This window comes from Rhinolophus ferrumequinum, chromosome 7, assembly GCF_004115265.2.
Source record: "Rhinolophus ferrumequinum isolate MPI-CBG mRhiFer1 chromosome 7, mRhiFer1_v1.p, whole genome shotgun sequence".
Taxonomy (NCBI): Eukaryota; Metazoa; Chordata; class Mammalia; order Chiroptera; family Rhinolophidae; genus Rhinolophus; species Rhinolophus ferrumequinum.
The window spans coordinates 63,759,359-63,781,210 of NC_046290.1; the positions used below are offsets into that span (position 1 = coordinate 63,759,359).

General features: G+C 40.5%; 1 protein-coding gene across 1 annotated transcript in view; it reads right to left on the bottom strand.

Annotated features, from left to right (window-relative positions):
- ELL2 (elongation factor for RNA polymerase II 2) overlaps positions 1-20,392 on the bottom strand; it is a 68,886-nt gene extending 48,494 nt beyond the window's left edge. Inside the window, exons 1-2 of the mRNA XM_033110197.1 lie at positions 19,892-20,392; positions 2,852-2,899 (exon numbers count right to left, since the gene is read on the bottom strand). Coding sequence (XP_032966088.1) covers positions 2,852-2,899; positions 19,892-20,038 — 195 coding nt within the window. The 5' untranslated portion in view covers positions 20,039-20,392. The remainder of the gene's footprint in view (positions 1-2,851; positions 2,900-19,891) is intronic.
- Positions 20,393-21,852: the final 1,460 nt, after the last annotated feature.

The window sequence follows — 21,852 nt, forward strand, 5'->3', positions numbered from 1 at the left end:
CAAAAGTAAATATGCTTAAAAGCTAACCTGCCAAGACCCAAATTCTGACCTTCTGAAGACATTACTGAGGGGGAAAATCCTATAATTAGTAACAAGGAACAGTGTAACCATGCAGTGCTTAGCCTCAGGGAAATGGGATATAATTTTAATACTAAATGTTTACTTTCAAAATGATATTTAACAATACTTCTGTTATACTTCAAATATGTCTACATATGACCTTAGCATGGTAATTATATATTTTCAATCACTTTTGATGTAAAAACTGTAAATTTTGTTAGATTTACCAAATCCTTTCTAGGAAAACTTTCAAAGTTTCTGAAACACTGTATTAAAAGACGACTAAAGTTCTCAGTAAGAAAAAGTATCTTTTGTGGAAAATCTAAATTTAAACCTTCCATTTTAAAGTCCTACACATTTTCCACATAGGAAACCTCTGTGAGCACACTTCTTCAGGGTTTCTGAAGCTATCAGCACAGGCACTGTTAAATTCTCATGGCTCTCGAGAAAACAGAGGAGCACTGTACAGGAGACCCTCACATGTGGGGCTCTGCATATTCCCTGTGGGCTGTGCCAACCCACTGTCTCCCTTGTAATGACTCTTTGTTTTTACTAAGTCCCAAAGGGCTGGTGAGAGAGAGCTCGGCAAAGAGAAAGGGGGAGGGGTGAATGGAATGCAGCTGCAGGCTCTGAAACAATGCTGAGTCCATATATTTTGTTCCCAGTTAGAATAATAAAAAAGGGACTGCGGTGGGGGTGGAGGTCAAGGACACAGAACCCAAAGCAAGCAAGGTAGGGCCAAGTATGCCACAGCCCTCAGCCCGCGGCTTCCTTCCCACCCACCCCTCCACTTTCTCCTCTACTAAATCCAATGACAATACATTTGCCTTAAAAAGCTTATCTGTTAAAATTCAAATACGCATTAAGATTTTAAAGCTATCAGTCATTTATATTTAAGTTACTTTTAACAGTGAACTATACTCAGGCAAGAATGGAGTAGGAAAAGAGAAGAGAGCTTGCAAAGATAAACTAGGGAAGCTTGGACACATGAGACAGGAAAGCTTGGGGGAAGTAGGTAGGAAAATTCAGAAAAGGATGTCCAAGGTCTCAAATATAAACTGCCTGCTTTGCAATGGTGCCTACGGCCTGGGGGAAACTGGTATGCCAGAGAAAACCATATTTCCTTTTTTTTTTTTTAATTAAAGTTTATTGGGGTGACAATTGTTAGTAAAGTTATAAAGATTTCAGGTGTACAATTCTGTAATACATCATCTATATATGACATTGTGTGTTCACCACCCAGAGTCAGTTCTGTTTCCATCACCATATATTTGATCATATTCCTTTTAAGACTGCTAAAAGCTGCATGTGTCTGAATCAAGAGTTTGAAAGGCTGCACATGTTGGTTCCTCATTATTCAGTCTAATCTGGTGCTTCCTAAGAACCCCTAAGAAAATGTCCTTCAACTTGCATTGCCCTGCTCTCCATGTCCCAACTGGGAGAAAAAGAGAATTTAAGGGAAGCAGCAGAGTCCAAACAAGGTGACAGCTGCCAGGTAGGGAAAAGTAGCTCCAAGCTGACTCTCCTCTCCTAGGTCTTGCCCTCTCCTCCCAGACAACCCTTTACTGAATCCATGGAGCCCTTCAGGGCTCAGGGACTTAGGCCTGTCTCTGGAACATCCCTTCAGATATTATTAATGCCATTAAAATTTTCCAGAAAACTCAAGAAGCCTTAAGTAAACAACTGAAACTAATACAAACAGAATCAACATGAGCTACAGACTACCTAAACAGGTTTAAAAAACAGTTTAGGAGAATGCTTGTTCCAATTAGGATCCCACTCGGGAACCCTCAGTAACTGGGATAGAAGAAAAGGCCTTCGTTGTAAAGCTATCATGTAGAAAAGCTCTGTCATCCACACACAAACATCTCCTTCAAGTGAGTATTACACAGATTTAAAAGTACTCCTAGTTGATATTGAATAATAATTAATCTCTTGACTCTTGAAATGTTTTCAAGTTATAAAGTTTAGAAACACTGTATTTATTTACATTGAATTTTTGCATTTTGTAACATGATACAAAGTCACAAGTATGTAGATTTAGAGTAAGGACAAGTATAATCTTCACCCTCAGCTTGTCTTTATAGCTTTAAAATCCATTTACAGATATTCCAACTCTCCATACTATAACAAGCATAGAGACAAATTTAGAAATGCATACTAATTTCAGTGAAGGAATGAGTCTATTTATTAATATTAATAGTAATAAGTAATATTGACATTACTGTAAAGCTTATCATCTATTATAAACACAAAATTCATAGGTGTGTCTTATTAGAAATTATCATTTATTATGTTTTTAAATGCAGCAATAAAATAGACATAATATTTTCTTTATTCTGTGTACTGGAAACTCAATTTTCTATTTATACGTTTAATTGCCTAGTATGTACAATCAAAGAAATTAAGTCAACAGGTAGCAAAAGTTTAATAGAAACAACAATCACATAATCACAACTTTCCTGAAATTAGTAATTCCTTGTGACTTAATTGTGGTAAACAAAACATATTCTCATAGTACGTTGAACTATGTTATACTTCAATAAAAAGACTAAAAAAATGCAGTTACCTATGTTTTGGAAAAAATGACTCAAGTATATCTGAATTATTTTTTAAATAAATCAAGAAGAGAATTCAAGCGTCTTAAAAGTTCCAGAAATTTATGTTTAGTCACAAATTTCACCAAAATGAGCGACAGTATATTAAGAGGCACAAGTGAAAACAAATTTTAAGAGTTAAATATGTGTGTAAGAAAAATTAATTTTCTTGCTAAATCAGTAAGAGTACTCACCCCTTGGAGACCTTGGAACTGAATTGAAGGTCGAAAAGGAATTACATTCTGTTAAAAGACACATAAGAAACAAACAGGTCAAACTTGGTTACTGTGAGACAGAATGACATATTTAAACTTTAAATCTGTGCATGTGGTCAGTGCTATAGTTTGTGAAAGTATCTTTTCATTACACACTTAGGTTTACATGTTATTATATTAAGAGGCCTTGAGGAACAGAGTTGCATTTCTCTGCATCACGCAATCAAAAGTATCTTTTGGCAGCATAGTTAATCAGGGTTTTGAAAATGACTGACATGATTTGGCAAAAAATGATTAGTGTACTAATTCAATTTTACATTGAAAAAACATACTCTTGTCTAGTTTTTTCATATGTTTTTAAAAGGGGTAGGGACAGGGAAGAGATAATTGGAAGAACTTGCAAAACACTTAGCAAGATGCCAGAAATGTAAAATTAAAGAAATACTTAAAACTTAAAAGAAATATAAAATTAAAGTATTTGAGAGTGAAGCTGTGCTTTCCATTTTCTCACATTTTACTGGAGATTAATTTTCAGTTGAGGGTCAAAAAGTTTCTCACAAGATTCTCACCAGGAGAATATAATTTTTAGAACTGTGTTTTGTTTTATTATGAGCTCTCATAGCTTTAATATTTTATCATACATTTGTATATTTAGAAGCTGTAATTGTAAACATCTACCATAGTCTCGGGCATGGCTTCCTGTATCCAAAGTCACTAGGTATGGTTTTCTAAGGAAACGCTTTTCCAAATCGCTAACAGAAATTCATGGAGAAATCAGATTTGGGTAACAATTAATAATAATGCATCAGCCTGTAAACTATCCTTCACACCTTTATATCCAAATCCAAGGCGCAAAAACAGAAACAGTGGTTTCTGGTCTCATCTCTACCTCCAATAAAAATAGAGGTAGGCACCCCTGTCCCCCTCCGTCCCTTCAGACACTGCACATTACCTACTACATCCAGTTACCTCCCAAAACTTCTCTGCAGACTTAAAGGTGTATTAATCAGGATTACAATTAACTAAAGAGAAATCAGGAAAGGAAGAGAATGTCTCTAAAAGATAGATCACCTGAATATAAAATCAAGTGGTAGCATAAATCATTCTATTATTTATTTATATAAATGGATAAACATCCTTTTGGAGAAAACACAACAGATACTATTATCATTGTTTCGACACCCTAAAATGACCATTTTTAACTTCAGACTTATCGGCAGACTCCAAGTACTACTCCTAACAAGCTCGTTTCTTGAAGTGGGTTTTTAAAAAACGGAAGACAGTATAATGTTAAGAAAACTTTGCAAACCAGGAAAATTTTAAGTTTCAATATAATACAACAGTTACGTTTTTTTTTTCCCTAAAGCTTAAGTAAGGTTTTAATTGTTATCCAGCATAAGAAACAGAAATGCATAATCGTACATCAGTTTTGAGAAAGAGCGCATGACATTAGCATCTAGATAAGGGTACACGGTAACATTCCTGGATTTCTCTCCTACGATAGGATTTGAAGAATCTAATTAACTGTAAAAAACAATGTGATTATGTGAACAAACACAAATTAAAAAGACAAATTGAACCTGCAATTGTATTTAAAATGCATGGAGACAGGAAATACATCCTGAAAGGGAACACAGAAAGGTAATGCTGGAAATTTTAAAATAATTTTTAATAGTGATTCATTCTAATTCGTGGTATTTTATGAAAATATAAAATACAGATTAATCCTAACTTGAATTTCCTTAGAGAAAGAAAACCCCACCCAAACTACCTGCCATAGCTAAACTTCTTCCTGAAATAATGGCAACGTGCCTGCAGAAGCCCAGGGGAGCCCCTGTTCCTGTAAGTAAGGTGACCCTACCATTGGGGTAACAGGTCCAGGCTCCGGATTTCACACCTCCTGGCTCTCCCTTCAAATCACAAACACTGTACATCTCAGAGGCTAGTTACACTTTCCTCTCTTACTCCTGGAAACCTGTCTTCAGCTCCACAACGGCATTTGAAATTCTCTATCAAGTTTATTAATTCTTCTTGGTGAAACAAACGCTAACTTTTCTCGATTTCCATATGGCTCACTGGTCCACTGGATATCACCACTTCCCTTTACACAGAGACACCAGCCCTGCCGTGCCTTCCATTTCCAAAGCTAGTGCCGTTCCCTTTCCCCTTTGTAGACCCACTCCCTCCTAGAGGATCATCTTGCCTATGTGGTGATGACGCTGCATCTCTTCCCTTTCTCACCTTGCACTTCTCCACAACTTGCCACTTATCACTGCCTAAAACACTGTGCATTAGAACTTCTGAATGACAGCAAAACGGACAAACACTAAATCCACCCCACCCCCCAAACTGGCACTTCTTTCCTACTTTTCTGGCAAGGGTACTTCTCTTTTTGGTTCTCTGGGCTACTAACCTTACATTTAATTTACAGTCTCTTCTCCTTCCATCCCTATCATATTCTGTTAGTCAATTACAGGCCACTAGAATCACATTATTCTGAATCCAACAATAATATAGTTAATGCCCCCCCGCCCCCACCATAGGCAATGTGTCCCATTAATAACTAAGCAGAGAACAGAACCCAGAACTCAATCCTATTTTGTCATGCTGCTTTTCTTCTACAACCTGTGTGCTCCACACACAGCTGCTATGAGAGATTCAAGAATGTGGGAGCCTAATCCTTCATTCCAGAGAGTTCACATTTTAGTGGGGAACATTAGAGAATGATAAAATACTAGGCTACGTACTACCGGGAGGTGCAGTAAGAACTCTCAAAAAGGAAAGAAGAGTATGGGTTAGAAGAGATACCAGAAAAGCCAAAAAGGTTTTATGGAAAAGATGGATCTTGGGCAGCAATTTAGAAAAGACAAACTCCAGGGGGAGAGAGTACCCTAAACAAAAAAGAGAGACAGGAATGGGTACCATGTGGGCAGAGGGCAGGTCTTTTTGTGTGTCGAGTTCTTTCACACTTGAAATACTACACAAAGGATCAGAATTAGACCTGGAGATCCCTGCCTAGTCTTTCCTTCACCTCAAAATTTGTCTTCAGTTTTAGCTTCTATCCACTACAGAATAAAGAAGACAGTAATTTAAATCTCAGGCCTTGGGGATTTCAAAAGGTTTATCACCCCATGAAATAACCCTACCCTCATCCCCTCCATTCCCCGCTCAGGGAGGCCCTTTAAGTTTTGACTTTTACATAATAAACAATTGGAGGCTCGCTTACTTTTGGGGATAAGAAAGTGAGTTGCTGAAAGAAGTGTTTCAGGGAAAGCAGCTCTTTCAGTCACGTGTAAGAAAGATGGAGAGGCATGGATTGGGGCTAGGAAAAGGTTTAGAGATCAGCTCCAGGGGATGTTTTATTTAGAAATACTCTGGTGATAAAGGCCTAAATTCAATTAGTATGACTTCATCTGCAGCCAACAGGAGTTGGTGCTAGTGAGCAGACATTCCTAAGGAAGAGTGATAAAATGTGCTGAAAGCTTGACTATCATGCACCAAAGAAAAATGAAGCAAAGGTGGCTCGGGGGCTCCCAATCGTTACTTTTGACCAGTCAGCCCCAGAGTCCGTCAAATTAAGCTCTTAGACTCTACTTTGAAAGCCCCTATCAATAAGCACCTAGATAAAGGCCTTCCTTCCTTCTTTCAATTCCTTCCAAATGCTGCTCATCATTCAAAGAGCTAGCAGCAGCTCTCAGACACCACTCTTGGCAAGTTACACAGCCTGCAGGGGATTTCATCAAAGCAAAGCAAACTCCTCCACATAGAAAACAGACCCTCCATCTACAGGACCAACCAATTTATCTTCCACTTCCTCCCAACTGTGGCTCAGCCATGTTAACCTTTGTTTGTTTGTTTGTTTATTCTGGAAACATGCTCTTCTACTGCCTTCCTGTTCCTTCAACCTGGCATACCTTCCCAAACACATTTTGCCTACTCATGCGAATCTTTTACTTGACATTCAAGTTTAATTTCCTCAGCTAGGTCTTCCTTTGGATAAATCAGGAATCAAAGACTCAGTGTGGTTAAGGACGCAAGGCAGGTAAACGTGAGAGACGGGGTAAAGCAACTAGGATGGCGAGTGCCTGGAGAAGGAATGCCCAATCTAGAAAGGATTCAAATTTTACAATGTTAAACCTTTTTCAGTCCAAACAAAACACAACTGCCACCATTTTGCTAATTCTGAAGTATGCCCACTTGGCGTTAACTCCTGTTAGCTACTGTTTTTCCAGATGCCCGTGTCTATAATTCTACCACATTGGGGTGTATTTTTTCATAGGTTGTTTTACTCTTAGTTGTTACGATACAGAAAAGTCTAACACGTATTTAACTTACAAGTATTTATCTACATTATGCTCAGCTAAAGAAAAGTATTATAAAATGATTTGGCCATGTTCTCTTTATACATTTGGTACACGCTATGTACCTTATATAATTTACAGATTGCTCTGTTGTATAGACAAAACAGTACAACTGTGTTTTACATCAATTTAGGAACTTTGAAGAGTAATTTTTACTTTATCCAGTTTTTGTCTCATCACCTGAATTTAGAACCTAACCATACATGCTTATAGTTTTATCTGTATTGCTTGATTTCTCAACAAAAATGTTTACATAGTTTTGTAATGCACAGAGCATTTTTATACTCATTGTCTCAAGTGAGCCTCCTGACACCAGTCCTGGGTGGTAGGAAGGTGTCATTTGCCCCCATTTCAGAGGGACAGGAACGAGTCTTCAGCAGGTAAAGTGTGTTGGTCAGGATTACCACGCTATTGATTGGCAGAACTGGACCTCAGATCCAGCCCTCTGAATCCCAAATACAGAACCCTTCCCTTCCCTTGCCTCTGTAGCAGGTTACCTCCTAAGGCTGAACATTTCAAATCCTTAAATGCTCATTCAATTCTTTCGGCAGTTTGTTTCCAAGGAAAGTGAATTCATACAATCATTACAATTTCCAAAATTCAGTTTCTGATTAAAAATATTTTGGTTTTGCTATAAAAACCATGCATAATAAAGGAACGTATGTAAATATTGGTGTTAGCATTTTTCTTTTAAAAAATAGTAAAACCCCCATCTATGGAATAGTTGTGGGTGCTTATCCAAACGGGACAAACTAAGATCACTGTTACTGCAAAACTCCTTTAAGAAGCCTGACATCTTAACGAGAACAATACTAAGAGAACCTTAAGTGCTTTATTGACTTAATCCCAATTTTAGATAAGATTTTACTCGGTTATAGTTCTTGAATGTTTTTTAAAAAATGCAAAAGGAGACAGCTAGAACTCTATACCTCTTATTATTCCTCTGTGTTAATGGGATAGCTCCCACGAATAATAGGTTCTAAAAGTCAACACTATTTTAAACAAACGTCTCACACATGTTAGTTTTTTGTCTAAATGTTTTTAAGCCTAAGTTTCACTGCACAAACATGACCTGAACTCATTGTATATTTTTAAAATGCAATTCAATTTTAAAAGATAATGTAATTATAGGTGGCCAACTACTACCCGGCATGTTTTAAAATAATGTTTAACTTACTAAGTATATTCCCACTATAAATGAGTTTCAACAGGGCTTCGGCGTTTGATTTTCAGCTTTAATTAAATATTTGCACCAAGTAGCTCTTTTAAAAATCAAGTAACTCTAGGGTTTAACTGAATAGTAGTTGAGCTATAATCTAAGGAAGATTGTCTGGTTTGGCATATTCATGCAGCCAGGAAACAATACAGATTGGACTGACGAGGGCAACTCCCTTTGACAAATGTTTCAACAACCTGATAAAGGTGATGTTTTGCAGTCAAAAGTCTCTGTTAAACTCTTAGTTCTTTCCCTGTTTTCAGAGCCCCTAGAATTAACCCTCTGTATCTCATAGGAAATGGAAGGCATTCTTAAGCACAGAATAAAGTGTAAGCAATACCAAAATGCTCAAAAGTTTGGTTATATTCTTGACACCTGTCATTAGACACCTGTTACAAGCCAGGTGTTACAAGCCAAAATTGCTCTATGACCGAAGAAATCAACACGTATTATTTCCTGGGTGTATTCCTCACAATATATCAGTTACAATATATATGTTACTATAAAAGTAACATATAATTTACTAAGTAATATTAATTTTACTGAGTAATATTAATTTCTGACATGATTTTTTCAGAGTTGGAGAGAAAGAAAAGCTCAGGTTTATTTGAAGTTGAATAAAAGAAAGTTACTTATCCTATAAAAGTTATAACCATCTCTTGATTATTTACATATTGCTTATCCATGTGTATAAATCAAATGTATGGTTACTTTTACTCCATTGGTTTTTGCGAATATACAAACATAAGAAATAGCATTCTGGGCCTAGAAAAGAGTGATTTCTCTAAGAAACATATTATAGAGATCCTTCTAACTTTATTCCCTAAACTTACAGATATACTTGAAATACCTTACGCTTCCCTTCTGAACCCATCATGGAACTTTGACTTAACTCAAATTTAACTCAAAATTAACTCTTGAATTATTACTGAATTAAATTCAAGAATTCTTGAATTACTTAAAATTAACCAAAAGGCATTTATTAAATACTTGATATTTATCTGAATACCTAAGCTGTGTCATAAATTATGATAAAGTAGCGCCCCCCCCCAAAAAAAAAATTCCAGTCAAATATAATTTTGGAACTTTGTCAAAACCAGAAAACGTTCTATAAATAGTGGTAGGTCAGGTGACTGCTTTAAGTGGAATTGTTTTAAGAAATAATTAAAACTAACTGGTTACTATTTATTAAGTGCTTAAAATGCGTCAGGCACTATAATGATTTTTACTATCACCTCTGGGAATTCTCAGAACACCCTTGTGGAGTAGATACTATTATTTCTAATTCTAAGGTAAATCCTATGAATTACCTAATGTTACATAGCTAATAAGTGACCTCGGACTCAAACCCTGGCCTGTCTCACTTTAAGAACTGTGTTCTTACCCACCATTTTATACAGCTAAATGTAAATGTATACATTTTATACAGCTAATATAAGACCTGGTCTTATATTAAGTTGTGTTCCAGAAGACACATTAGGACTTATGTTCAGGGGATGTCCCCCTGAAAAATCCTGCTAGGGCTTATTGTCCGGTTAGGTCTTATTTTCAGGGAAACATGGTAGCTTCATCTGCCCCTTCTTAACAATAATTATATAAAATGTGAAACATTTGAAAGCTAGAGAATTAAGAATTGGGAGCTTTTTTGGGGATGACTTTTTCTGGTTTTGCACAACAGCTTAAAACAGGCACTTAAATTTGTTTTCACTTGTGCAAGTAAATAGTAAAGTGTTTATGATTTCCCCTGGTATACAATTTGTATATGATTTGTATATGATACATTATCTTTCTTTCCTAAGGTACTATAGGAGGTATTATACCATTTTATTAACTTCTAGTTATGACTTTTAAAAAATCATTTTATTCTGTTCTTTAAAACATCTCCTGATAGAGACCAAAGACAACCTAATAATTATACTTTAACCACTGTAATAAAAATAATCTAGGCAGGGAAATAAGAGGAAGAAAGAAAATTGGAGCTAAAGCAGGAAACAGCACAGGAAATCAGACTGTTAACCCTGAAGATATCAAATATACTCAGCTCTTATCATACATAAACTGGTCATATGTTTAGAATGACAGCATGAATGAAGTTTAGAGATAATCCAAAGCTGCCTTAATAAAGGGTGTCTCCTTCATTGCCTCCAATCTTTTATAAGATGGGGGAAAAAGTCATTAAGCTTCACAAAATCTAGTATTTTGCTTTGTGAGTCCAAACCTTACCTGTAGAAGAAACTCCTTCTCTGCAGATTTGGAAAAACCAGATGAAAGAGCACATGGAATAAAGAATAATTTCTTTCCAGCCATTATACCATAGAAAAGAGTGAAATATAAAAGGGATGGCCAAAACAGTAGGAAGAGGTCAAAAACCTAATCTATTGAACACAGTCCTTGTTTTGAAAGATAGCTTCTGGCAAACTGTAGCTATCTGATGCAGGCCAAACTTTTAAAAAATATTATTGTTGTTTTAAATCTTACTATTTCAAATAGCTCTTAAAGGAACATGGAAGGCAAAAATCTAAACTGAACAAGCTAAAAAGTTACATACTGTTAAACCAACAATACTTGAAGCATAATATCCCATCATATTTTTCAAGAGAGCTTCATGTGAGCTTTATATAAATGGGTAAGCTTACATGTCAAATCTGACTATAAATGTAAATGAAGACTGGTTCCTTCGGATCATAATCTCTAGAGCAGAAATGTAAGGAGAAATGGTAAGGTAAAATAAGCTTGGAATGAAAGATGGAAATTATTTTAAAAAATACTAGATTATTTTTAAAATACTAGAAATTGATAAAATAAACATCAAAAACTTTTACTAAGGGAGCCTTTAGAAAGCTTGAAACCAGAAAACTACATGATTATACTTAATGTTTTAAAAAGCTCACTCTGGCTGCTGTGTGGAGAATGAATTATGCAGAGAAGAGGGAAAGCTTGGAGGCTAGCTAGAAGTCCACGGGCGGTGGTCCTCAAGACAGATAATGGTGGCTTTTTTTTTTTTTTTTTTGCGATACCTATAAAACTGATGAGATGAGGTGTTGGGAATAGACGCCTGGAGTTGGACGAAGGTCAGTCAAAGCCGGAGATAAATATTTGGAAGTCAGCAACCTATAGATGGCATTTAAATCCATAGGACTAGATGAACACATGTAGGGGGAGGGAAAAAGAGAAGGGAACTAGGATCTCTAGCCTTCAGAGGCCAGTCAACAGAAGAAACAGAAAGAATGGGGGGAAGGGGGCAGGAGGAAGACCAGGGAAGTTGTTTATAACAGGAGGGAATGCTGCTGAAGTCAGGTAAGACAGGGACAAAAAGGTGACCACTGGACTGGTAAAAAGTGACCTAGTTACGTGCAATCTTACAGGGTGGTGACCCAACTCGATGGCCTGAACAGAGGATGGGAGGTGAAGAAGCAGACATACCCTCAAACATAACCATTCTCTTTTTTAGGTGTCCCACTGAATAAAGACCTTCCTGCAGTTTTTGTTTCATATGTCTGTACTTTCTTGATGGCAGGGCCCGTCTATGACTCACTCGGCTTTACATCTCCAGTGGCTAGTTCTATGCCTTGCACATGTTGGAAAATTAATAAATGTTTGCTAAATGAATATTTGGTAGTTATAATTCTGACTTCTTCCTCTTAATCTTTTATTAAAGAAAAATACATCTTAAGTTACTCAACTGAGTTTTTATTAGATGGATATGTGTTCTGGTTCTTGGAGGCAACATGGTTTCCAATAATGGAAACCAAAAGCAATGATACTAAGTACATGTTATTTTAAAATATGCTATCACTTAAGTTTCTAGGTAAGCATATTAGATTCTCAAGTATCTCAGTGAATCTTATTAGAAAGGTCAAGACTTACTCCGCCCTCAAATAAGCTCACTGTTCAGTGAGAAAGTCTTCTAGTCAAGATTACCTCATGGACCATGAACCAAGCATCATAATTAGTCCATGACTATGGATGACAAAAGCATTGTGTACTCGTGATTTTTTGTTTTGTTTTTCACAATGAAGCCATCAAACAAAAAAAAGGAGAATCAACACACTGAAACAAAATGGAGGTCATTGGGAAGGGCCTTAAAGGCCTTTAGAAATCATTTCAAAATGATACTTAAATGGTGCATCCGGGCACATTATAGAGTTACTTACCGTTTCAATAATCATTGGGGACAGAAACCACAGGTCTCATTTTCAAGTTAAAAACAAATTCAATTTTCATATCATCTGTGTTTCTCTGATGGTCTTAAGTGCAATTTATATAGAGATTACTGAATAAAGGAAGTCCATAAAAATACAGAAATTTAAAAATCCCTGCTAAAACCAAAATTTCTTCTACCTAATAATTTCAGCTTCCCCACAAGTATCACCAATCCCCCAAATTTCCATCCAAATGTAAAAGAGTTTATTTGAGACCTGTGAACAATATAGCATTGTTCTAGTTTAGCCTCAGACCCCCAAATATACTTTTCAAATATAAAACATCTAATCAAGCCTAAGTCTCTTAGTCACCAACCAAAACAGAGTGAATGTTCACTAAAACGGAACTCATCTTTATCACCGCCCCGCACCCGCAACTCTCCCAACTGCTTCTGATTTCCCTTTTTCTACTAAGGATACCCGTCCTAGTGCTGATGGCTAGAAATCTCAATTTAACCCTATTCCTTTAAAACATGTTGGTTAAACTCTATAGATTCTATTGAACTCTAATGCCCTCCACAAGCATCCTAGTTAAGACCCAAATCATCTCCCGCCTGGACCACATACTTTTTGGTAACTTGTCTGCTTCCTTCCAGATTTACCTTATATTCATCGTGTACACCATGGTCAGAATAATCTGAAAACATAGCTCAAATTACCTTAAATTTCTACTCAGTCTCCCCAGTGTTGATGGAATAAAATCCAACCTGCTCCAGTCTGCCGTTCCTCTCTTAGATGCAACGACATTTTTCTCCTGCACTCGATTAAGTTCCTTACAATTCTCAAAGCCTGCCCCTAGCTGTTCTGCTGCTGTGCTTTCCTTGCCTGTGCCATTCCCTCTGCTGGAAATGTGGTCCCCCATCCAGTCTCTGCTTGCTAAAATCTTGCTAAAATCCTTTAAGACCCCAGGATGTTTTTTAGACCAATAACATATAGGATCCCCAATAAGAAAAGAAACTTTTGGCATTCATTGTCTAACAATCTGGCTACTAAGAAACAAGTAGCCAAATGCTCTAACTGTGGAGTCCAATTCAAGGTGCTAATTTGATTTATGAATCTTTAGGGAGCATATACCCTAATTAAGCAGATCCTATCTTCTTCTCTCCTATATTATACTGCTAGCCATAGAAATGCTAGGTTTGGCCTTTGCTGGCAAATATTAACGGCGACCCTTAAACCTGTTCTTCCTAAAGATTTAACATGGCTAACAACAGAATTTATAGACAGATAAATAAATTGCAAGGGAGGGAGGGAGGGAAGGAAAAAAAGAAAGATAGAACAATTCTTCCTGGTAAATCAGACCTGAGTCATGCTGTTTTTCAGCTTCAATTTGGCTGGGGAGCCATGGCCATTAACCTACTGTGTTCTGCTCCAGATCTTCTTTACTAGATTTTTGCTTAAGTCATGGGAAATGTGTGGAGCTGATGTGTACAGGAAAGTCAAATGTGGGGTTATATCGGTGTTTTCTTTATTCTAAATTTAGTTTAGCTCATCTTAAATGCAGAAATGCCCATAATATCACATTTTAAGGACATCTTCTCAAATACTCCAAATACATTTGGCCCAAACTGTCAAATAAGTGTGCTGGACGCTGGTTCCAGGCTCCTGAGCCTACCTGTGGTGACCGTGAATTGTTCGTGTCCCAGCATTGCTTTAGATGAAATTCTCAGTTTCTACCCTTCGGTGGCTTTATCACAAATCTCCTAGTAAGTGCTATGAGCACAGCTTCCATAGTTTTCTTACAAGTGCAAAGGGAGCAAATGGAAAGGCTTGGAAAGGCTTGGATCTGGTGATTGTTCTCCGGTAAGCTTTCCTGTAAATCATTCCAAGAATTCTATGCCCCTTTCCTTTTAAATCCTTTTCTTGAACATATTCCAATCCTTCACATATGTTCTTTTTTCCTCTTCCCGATTCTGGTGCCAAGATTCCCTGTCTATCATTTTAGGCAATCTGGTTAAGCTTTTCACTGGGAGGAGCAGGCTCCTTTGTGCTGGGCACCTGATCATTTGAATAAACTTTTTAAACACTACAATATGGAGAACAAACTTGACTTTACGTGATAAAAGGCATTTTAAGGTCCAGTTCAGCCTGACAATGGGTCTAAATTAAAAGTCAGTAAGATTAACTTATTTAAATTGAACCTGGCTACATTTAAAAAGTTCAACAAAAAGCACGTGCTAATGCAAACCTCCCTGTTTTACTTCATAAACATGTCCCATGATAATGGCAGCTCTGTCCTGGCAGGTCTGGATGCTTCAGTGGTGCCTTCAGGAGAACAGGGTGTTCTGTAGCATTTATAAGGTAGATTACTGAAAACACACACACTCAAAATTGTTTGCGGGCAGGCAGAAAAAGGAAGAGATAAGGAAAAAGTAAGGTATCAGTCTTTTCTGTGCCTTAAACCACAATTAATGAAATTAAACTTAAAAGTTCTCCTAACAGAACGACAGGCTCCGGAGAGGAAATCACACCTACCCCATGACCTGTGGGATCAGTGATTTTAGAGGATCAAGTAACACATTAAAGGGAACTACTGTGAAGAACAGTGACTAGAAGTTTAAATAAGACTATGTTTTGATGGGAAAGAAGAGTATCTGGTAAAACAGAGAGACTGAGTTCCTCATGCAAAATTAAATTTAAGTATATTTGTACAAACTTTTGAAACACTATTATTTTTCTAGAAGACACAAATCAAGGCAGGAAAATTAAGCAAATAATTACAGTTATCAAGAGAATGTGTTAACAGAATCCTTCTTAAATGCATCTGCTTTCTGAGCTTCAGACATAGAGAATGAATGGCTAGGCTCCTGCCCCCAAGTGCATCTATTCAAGACTTTCTATGTACTAGTTTGGTAAATATGATATTATTTGAGTCACCACCTTTGAAACTCTGAATAAACATTTTTAAAAATAAATTGATAGGACCAGCAATGACAGAATCTGAAAACAGTACTTTAACAAGGTTTTTGTTACTACAAATGAGTTACTCAAATGTCAAAATAAAGCCAGCTACATTACTGAAAAAATTAGCGAAGACATATTTTAGAATTTGGGGTTTTAATTTTAAATATAGTTTTAGGATACATTTGGGAGAAATATGTAATTACAGTAAAATATACTCACTTAAAATATGTAGAGCTTATATGGACCACACAATCACAGACATCAATTTAGAATGACTATAAAGTTGTAATTTGTGATTTTATTTACTAACTTGTCCCCTCATTCAAAGTAACCTACAGTAAAAAAAAAAAAGTAGCTTTGCAATATATCCTAGATGTCTATATTAGTATGTCTAAATTTATTCTGCAAACTATGAAAATAATGTTCTACTTAACATTTTTTAATATACAATCAATTTGGAACTATGTCTGTATTCAAATTCAGTGGAAAAACAACTTTTAGGAGATATTTACTCCAACTACAACTCCCATTCCTGAATTCACAATGTCTCTCCCGTACCCCCATCCCTTTTTAGAAAGGTTCCCAAGTTAGCATTCTTCATTTCTTCTCTAAAAATTGAAAACTTGAATAAAATTCAATTAGTTCTGTTTGTCGTTTCCAATGAAAGATTCTGTTTTCATGAACCCTAATAATTTCATATACTTGCTCAATTATATCTAAAGAACTTCTGTATTTTGCCAAAATCACAGTTTCCTAAAATTCCTAAATTTACTTCCCTGAAGCCTTAGGTCAAGTGGATTTAGAAGGAAAAAATCCAATGGACAAAATAATTTGGGTAAAAATAACTGACGTTTAATTTAAGAAATTAACCTGTTGAAATTTCTGGCTCTTAGAAAATCATTAGAAGAGGACAAGTAATAGTCATAATCTTGCACATGTCAAAGCCATTTGGAGGTCACTTGTCAAGCATTAAGCACCTTCCTATCTGAGCACAGGAATGGTGGGGGCAGTTTTATGTGAGAAATTTAAAGTCATTTTTGTCCCCCAGAGAATAGGCTTGACCACCAGAAACTTCTTCTCAATTAGCCAACACATGCCAACATAGTTCTAAACAGTGGCTAAAATGGAGTTACCAAGCTCTACTTCTGATAAGGGTGAAAGGGGTAAGACCAACAAAGTACCCTTCTAGTGAAGGATAAAAGCTCAGCCTAATGCCTAACGCAGATAACTTACTGTGCAGACGGGGGAGCCCTGGTCTGGCCAGAGCCAGAAGAGGGGTACTGAGGATACTTTCGCAGGAGGCTTACCTGAACCCACCAGAGGATTCTGAAGTACCAACTTTTCAATCATTTGGGGTTAACATTCTCAACCCAATTACTGCTTTTCCAAGTCCCTTAAAAAATGTTTTAGTGGCTGAAGTGACAGGCCTGGGGACAGGAACTGGTTAAGTCAGAAACAAGGCAGTGTCCGACTGCAAATACCAAGTCAGCTTGTTTCTTCGCCCTCTCTCTGCACACCACTGCTTCTACCACTAGCTTTTCAGGAGAAAAGGAATCCTAGGACTAACTCAAGCTACCTGGCTCCACAATCAAAAAGGTGGAGGGGCCTGGAAAAGTTGTCTCCTTTTCCTTTCTTTGCCTCTGTACAGATTGACTACAGCCATTAATTTGCATGCAGAGATGGAACGAGATAATGATATTAACAGGAAATAGTAGCAGTCAGGAGCAAAGCCACTGGCTTCAGTACCTTTGACTATTAAAAATAAAAATCAAGAACTAAGTGGTGGATCGGGAAAGAATTTTTGGTCTCCTGGCTCCTAGAAGACAGTGGTATATAAATGTGGGGGTTTTTGGAGTCAAAAGACTCCAATCTTAATGCCAATCGTGTAAACACTAATGTGTAGGAGGTAGGAATGAACGTAAGAAAACAAACAGCACTCCCTTCCTGGCCCCAGTGGGTCCTACACATCAGCGGAGCTCTGGGGGCCTGTCACCTCACTCTCCCTGGGGACCATCCCTTCCCCGTGGGCCTCCTCACACACCTAAACCCTGCCAAGTATACAGTGTCTGTCACTCTCACTGTAATCAACCTTACAGTTTGCCTGTTGTTCTCCCAAGGTGGCTGGTTGACCTATTGTCCCCAGAGATGTCTCTCTACCCTGTGTCGGTCTCTCTCTGCTCCCTGGGTCTGTTTTTGACTGGAGGTTGGCTTCTTCCTGCTGGGTTTCTTCCTCTCCAGCTCCTGTGTTTTTCTCTTTACATGTCCTGACCTACCTTCTTCCCACTGCCATTCCTTCCCACCTTCTCCTTTTGGAAAAGGCAAGCCAATCTCTACATCATGCAGCGCTGAGTTTCTCTCTCGTCTGGCTCTGTACCTCTGCCTGCCTATCTGACTTCCCCCAGTTGGAACACCCACTCCATGCCGGTGCCCGTCTCTTCCCTGCAGGTGCACCTGTCTGGGAGTAGCTACTGACACGAGCAGTTTTATATTTCTTGTATCTCGCTGCATTCCTGTTGCTGGGTGTGCAGACCTCTGAGCCATTTCATCATGAGACTTTTTCCTTGGGATTTCATGGTACATAGAAAAATCTTTCTCCCTGTGCATGCACACCCCTCCTATCCCTCTCCTGCCCCCCAAGTCTGAGTGTTTCTCATCATAGGCTTTTCTGCTGGGTAATACTTGTGCCCTGAAATGTACATCCAGGTGTCTCCTCACTTCTATGAGTGCCCCCCTGAGAGCAGGCTCACCTCTAGGAGTCTCTCCTGATGTTTACACGTTACACTATCATGTGAATTCACGTACTGCCCATGCTGTGCACAATTGTGTGCCTCCCTGTGTGCATGTTTGTGTAGGAGGCCTCTCTGCAGGCGAGTCTCCCTTAGCCCAGGTTCACACGTTCCGGGAGAACCAGGATTCACACCTCTCCAGTGACTCTGCCTCCAACGCTGTCTTCCTCCTATGCATTTAAAGCGCCTGGCGCTAGTGGGAGCTCAACAGATGTTAAATCTCCATTTTTATCTGAATAAGTGAGTCTGCATCTGGGTGTCCCTCTGTGCCTGTTTTATGAGATCAGTTAATTGGAGCGTGTTTCCTTGGTATGGACTGGGCTATGTCAGGATGCCCTGTGGGTTTCTTTCCAACTGTCTTAGAGTAAATGTTACCCCTCCTCATATGGTATATCCCTCCCCTTCCACAATGTGTCCACTCCTGTCTTCCTCATCCACACACAGTCCTACATGTCCATAAACGGCTTCCCCATGCACCCTGGTTGCTGTGTCTCCTCTCTCGGTCTCCCTCGCCCCTTTCCTCTCCCCCTCCTTCCCTCATTTTTTCAACGTGAGAACGCGTTCCCGAGTTTGTACTCCAATTGTGGCGTACGTGCGTCCCACAGGAGCCTTCGCAGTACTCGAGTTGTGAGTCCGTGGGTCTCTCTCCGGAACGCGGTGCCGGGTGAGAGACCGGAGTCTCTGCCCGGGATGCAGTGTATCCTCCCCCCACGCTCGCTCCAGGTCTCTACGTCCGTGGATCCACCCGAGACGCCGCGCGTCTTTCCTCCACGAATCTCTTTCCCCAGTAACCGATGTCTTGCCCCCCGGGAGAGCTCTGGGTGTGTGGCTCCCCGGTACGCGGTGTTGGTGCGTCTCGGAGCGCGAAGCGCCTGTGTCCCCGAGTCCCTGGGAGTGCAAGGTGTGTGCTCCTCCCCCCTTGTACGCGGAGCGCCTGTGTCCCAGCCTTTGCTAGTACACGGTGTGCCCCGCCATACACGGAGCGCCTATGTCCCCACGTCCCTGCGAGTACAAGATGTGTTCCGCCTCCATACGCGGAGCGCCTGTGTCTCCGTCTCTGCGGGTCCACGGTGCCTATGTGTGATTCCCAAAACGCGGACGACTTGTGCCAGGGGTCCTTCGGGTTCGTTATCGGTTAGCTGCACAGCCCCCGCCCCCGCCCCCGCCGCGGGGGGAGCAGCGTCGTTAACTCATCACACTCGTCTCCGTGGTACCTCTCCCTCTTTGGGACAGAAAATGCCAGGAAACCCGCGGGCGCCGTCGGAAAGTCCCGCAGCTGCGGCGCCGCCGAGATAGGGCTGCGGCTGCCTCGGCCCCGCCGCCAGGGGCCGCCCGCCCGCCCGCCTCCCCACGCCTCAGTGCCGAGCTGGCCCGGGACGGCGGCGTCCGCGACCCTCCGGGCCCTGCCGCCGGGCGCTGACGGCAGCGGCGGCGAGCCACGACGCCGCCAGCCCCGCGCTGGGTGCCGGGGGCAGGGAAGGTGCGGCCGGGCGGCAAGGGGCGCGTTCTCCCTCCCCGAGCCCGGCGGGTTGGCCGGCCGGGCCGCTCACCTTGTGGCTCTGGTAGGTCTCGAGCGCTCGGATCGCCGTCTCGGTGAGCTTAACATGCAGTACGGTGATGTTGTCCTGCCCCAGGCGTCCGCAAGACAGCCCGTAGCGCTGCTCTTCCCGCAGGCCCGCCGCCCCCCCCGCCGCCATCTTAAACTCCCCGGGGTGCCGCCGCCGACGCCGCTCGGGCACTAGCCTCCTCTGCGGCCGCGGCTGCTCGGGCTTCTGCAGCCGCCGCCACAGCTACGGCCATCCCGCTGCTGACGTACTGTCATATACTGCGCGCAGCAGACCTCGGGCTGCCACCGCCGCCACCCGCCCCACCCTCCTGCCCCGCGCCCCGCCCCGAGCTCGTCTCATTGGCCCCATTCGCCTCAGAACCTCCCTCATTGGCTGCCATCCACTCTCACGGGGGCGGAGCCCAAAGTCGCCGGAGTTTTGCTCTCAGGACGGACGGGACGTCCGAGAGGTGAGAGGCTGACGTCTAGGTGACGCGCCAAGTTAATCATATCTTACGTCACGTCTAGTCGTTTTGGCTCGCCAGCCGGGATTGGCCAGGCTGGTTTGGGGGATCCCCTGCTAATTGGGTGTACAAGTTGCCTGGTCTGGTTACCCGGAGTCGCAGCCCTGCCCCTTGAGGGATAGCAGGGGAGAGCCTCTTCCTGAGCTGAGAGAGGGAGACCCCCCAAATGTGTGGCCAAGTAAGGACTCGGTCCCCCGACGGCTGCGGAAACTTCTGGAGATTGGTGTGTGCCTGTGAGGGAGGATGCGGTTGGTAGAGTCACTAGAGAGTGTCTCAAAACTCAGTGCTGTTGAGCAGATGGAATTGGAGAAGATGCCCTTCTTCGTCTTTTCACACTAAATTTGAAATTAGTGAGGACCCTAGGCTTTAGGAGTTGTGCTGGATTGTGCGGAACATTTTAAATACAACACCATGCCTAAGGCTTAAATGCCTTCGGTGTAGTGGGTATAGTAATTATGGGAAATTGAACTTCAAAGTCTTTCCCATGCCATGCCCGCTTGTGATTCCATAGGAACGTATTCCATTTCTCTGCAGCTCGCCAACGGGGCAGGGTTGTGCCTTTTTATGGGACTTGGAGGGGCACTCTTGGTTGGAGTGGTATCTCCTTTTAAAGGAGCGTGGGAGAGTAAAACTGGCCTCCGCCTAAATGAAGGGAAACATCGACACCTCTCATTCTCTGGTTCCGTTTGAGTTCTGTCCATTTTAGTCGATAGGGATGTGGGAAAACCTAGCTAGGGTTTAAGCTATTGACGGGGGTGTGAGGGTGTGGGGAGGCCCAGCATAGTTTCCATTCCTCACGGTGCTCCGCGTGTGGGCGTGGCTAAAGGAGGGAACCTCATCTGGAGCCCTTTTGAGGCTGTGTGGATAGACTGACAGGATTCCCATCAGAGGTTGAATTAACTGGGTGATCAGAAACACCAGATAGAAACAAACTATCGAAAGCCTTGCAACTGTTGCAAAGCAGTTTTAAAAAGTTACTTTAAAAAAATGAGACTCTTGTTGTTTCCCTCAGATTGTAAAACATTGTTGCGTTTTATAGGGATTCCCCAGAAAAACCCAGAGGCATTTAATCAGTATTTCCCATCTTTTTAAATTGGATACATTTCCCAAAAAGGTCCAAGTGGGAGTTTTTCATGATTTACCATCCCCCTCGCCCCCAGGCGCACTGGATAAATAAATTCCTACCTCAGCCTATGGATACACTACCTCTTGACTCAGACTCTAGCATCGTCTGTGTACAGTATGAATTACAGAACTAATTCTCCTTCCAGAGAGTAATGGATTAAGTTGAAACACCTGTATTAAGTGTAGTTCCATCACATAAGAGCATTATTTAAATTGACTTAATTTCAATCCACTAGAAGTGGCTAAGTGTTAAGATAAGATTAACACTTGTTAATTTAATTTACTAAATTACTAGAGTATTAATTATCTTAAGTTC